The 2,493-nt window shown below is 35.7% G+C and overlaps 1 protein-coding gene across 1 annotated transcript; it reads left to right on the top strand.

Moving 5' to 3' along the window:
• Positions 1-115: 115 nt before the first annotated feature.
• Positions 116-2,274, top strand: LOC117103021 (serine/threonine-protein kinase SMG1-like; the record flags this gene model as incomplete). The annotated part of the gene is made up of 4 exons (XM_033243483.1): positions 116-272; positions 847-979; positions 1,233-1,841; positions 2,121-2,274. Coding segments are annotated over 4 exons (1,053 nt in total), but the record flags the coding sequence as incomplete, so codon positions are not given.
• Positions 2,275-2,493: the final 219 nt, after the last annotated feature.

Here is a 2,493-nt window from a genome sequence, read left to right as displayed (position 1 = left end):
GAATGAACACGAAAAATACAGGGACATCGAACAACACTAAAATTACTCTACAATTTTATATATTTTTCCTGAAAATTTATATTAAAATATAAATATTAGTTTTTAATTTTCACAGGTCAGTAGTGAACCAGCTGTTGGATAGCAGTGCAAGTATTGCAGATGATTGCTGTAGAATAGCTTGCTTAGAATGGCCATCCCTTAGTGTTGCAGAGCAAACTACAACAAAACAGTCTCAACAGCTTCTTAAGAATATCTACACATTTTTCAATATGGTAAATATGCATCTACTAAGGCATCATCTGCACTGAGTTTTGAACGACAGAAACTCATCCGAGATAAACGATATTCCAAACTCAATGGTATTCAATGCAATGTCAGGTAATACCTGACATTGCATTAAATAATTGTTTAAAACAATTGTCTCTGATAAGGTAGTATAATACATACTCCAAGTATTGAAATGCACGCCATCGTGTTGGGATTCAATATTTCGACATTATGTCATCATCAGGAATCAATTGTCTCTGTAAAGGCAGACTTAGGATATTTGGGGGCTTGAGGTGTACGGTAAGGAAATTGATAATTTTGGAAACGCATGGAGGGGGCTGGGAATAATCCTCTGTGTGATTTAAAATAAACTTTAATAAGAAAATAGACAGCGAATTACAAGGTAAACAACAACAGCAGCATTCTAGCAATACTGCTAGAATGGTATTTAACTACTTTGATTATTTTAATGTTTTTATGACAGTACTGTTTGTAAACAAATTAAAAAGTAATGAAATGACTAGTACCAATATTACCATAACTGAATAAACTTACTTAACTGATTTGTTTGAATTTCAGGACTACAAAATACCATTTTCTGAAGCAGTACTGCATTCTGGGGTTGTACATAATATCAAAGTGTTTCATATGTCGTTAATCATGACTCAATACCAGGAGTTTGTGCAGCAGTCATCTTCACAGACAACTCAAGGTAACATGTTGATTACTTCAGTACTGTTTCAGGGGTCCCAAGTCACCTGTAAGTCGCTAGATTTTCCCTGAAATCAGCAGGGTTGCTTGCATTTAGCCCCTCTGATATATTTACTTATGCTTTAATTAACATACACAGGATTCCTGGTGCATGCAGTCTGGCTCTGAAATTGTAAAATACAATAAATGATTAATAATAAATTTTACTATTTACATGTAAAAAAATGCATTTTCCTTAATTTTGTTTTGCTCAGCTATCAGCCGATCTGTTTCACAACATTTATCAAAGCTTCATCTAGCAACTGCTAAAATAGCTCGCAAACACAGCAATTATGCTCTTGCCTTGAAACATCTTGTGTACCAAGCAGATATTGTCAACAACTCTGATGACTGCATTCCTAAGGTGTATGACATGGAAATTCACAACAGTAATACAAAAATTTGTCAGCCTTTACTGTTAGCTATTCAAGCTCTTCAAGAACAAGACGCAGTGTCATTAGACATCTTACAGTTGAAGCGGGAGAGTGCTAAGCTACTGCATAGCATGGGACAAAAAGTTGATGCCTGTGAACTGATGGTGAAAACTATAGTTAAATATGCACCGCTTGTGAGCACAGGTATTGGAGTAAGTAAAGAGATGTCGATGCTTGCAGACCTAAACTCAAGATCTCTATTAAGCTTAGTAAAGTGGTTCTTAAGTGATTATAAAACAGCAACTTACTACTTAAAGCAGAGTGTTAGCACTGGTGAAGCAAGCCAAATAGCACAAAACCTTAAGGTACTTATTGATATGGAATATAATGGAGCTAGTCTGGGATTTGGTGTCTCAACAATTCCTTCCAGGATCGGTGGACACCTTGAAGGTGAGTATAACGCAATCTAAACATTAAATTGCACACAATTACAATTAAAATATTTGTTTTTCCAATTTTAATATCTGCAATTATAATGTGTCTTCTATCTGGCTAGCTAATGTAAGGCAATAAATCAAAGTGCGGTTTCAAATATCTGACAGGCTTGGTACATTATACATTCTAGACGACATTAGTTGAAGACAGTTTAATGCTGTTTAGTTTAATTAGTTTAAGACTTAAGTTAAGACTTAGACTTAACTGTGAATGAAATTGATCTTTGTATTTTAGCTGTAGGGTGTAGCCCGGCCATCAGTGAAACTGACGCAGTTTGTGGTAAGTTGCTGCATCTGAGCACAATGCAAGCACCAACTCTTGCCAAAGCCTGGTCTTCACTTGCCTCCTGGTGCTACAGGTGGGGACGTAAAGCTGTTGATATTGCAAGGTACAGTATGTACTGGAATCACACAGTGACTTTTATCAGTTTAGCTGGCTAATCTATTGGGCTCTCTGTGTGTTGCCCATAATTATAAGAACTTCTATTACTGTGGAAATGAAAATCAGTAAACCCAAAATTAGAATTATCTTAACATTAAATTATAAAGGTATAAGTGAGGGTAGTCCCGTATTCATTACTGAACTTACGGAAATGAGCTGTTAGCCC

The sequence above is a fragment of the Anneissia japonica genome, unplaced genomic scaffold (genome assembly GCF_011630105.1).
Source record: "Anneissia japonica isolate Jap-2015-1 unplaced genomic scaffold, ASM1163010v1 scaffold297716_len2493_cov349_single, whole genome shotgun sequence".
In the NCBI taxonomy this organism is placed as follows: domain Eukaryota; kingdom Metazoa; phylum Echinodermata; class Crinoidea; order Comatulida; family Comatulidae; genus Anneissia; species Anneissia japonica.
The sequence above is the reverse complement of the archived record's forward strand: the minus strand, read 5'-3'. Positions and strand labels throughout refer to the sequence as shown.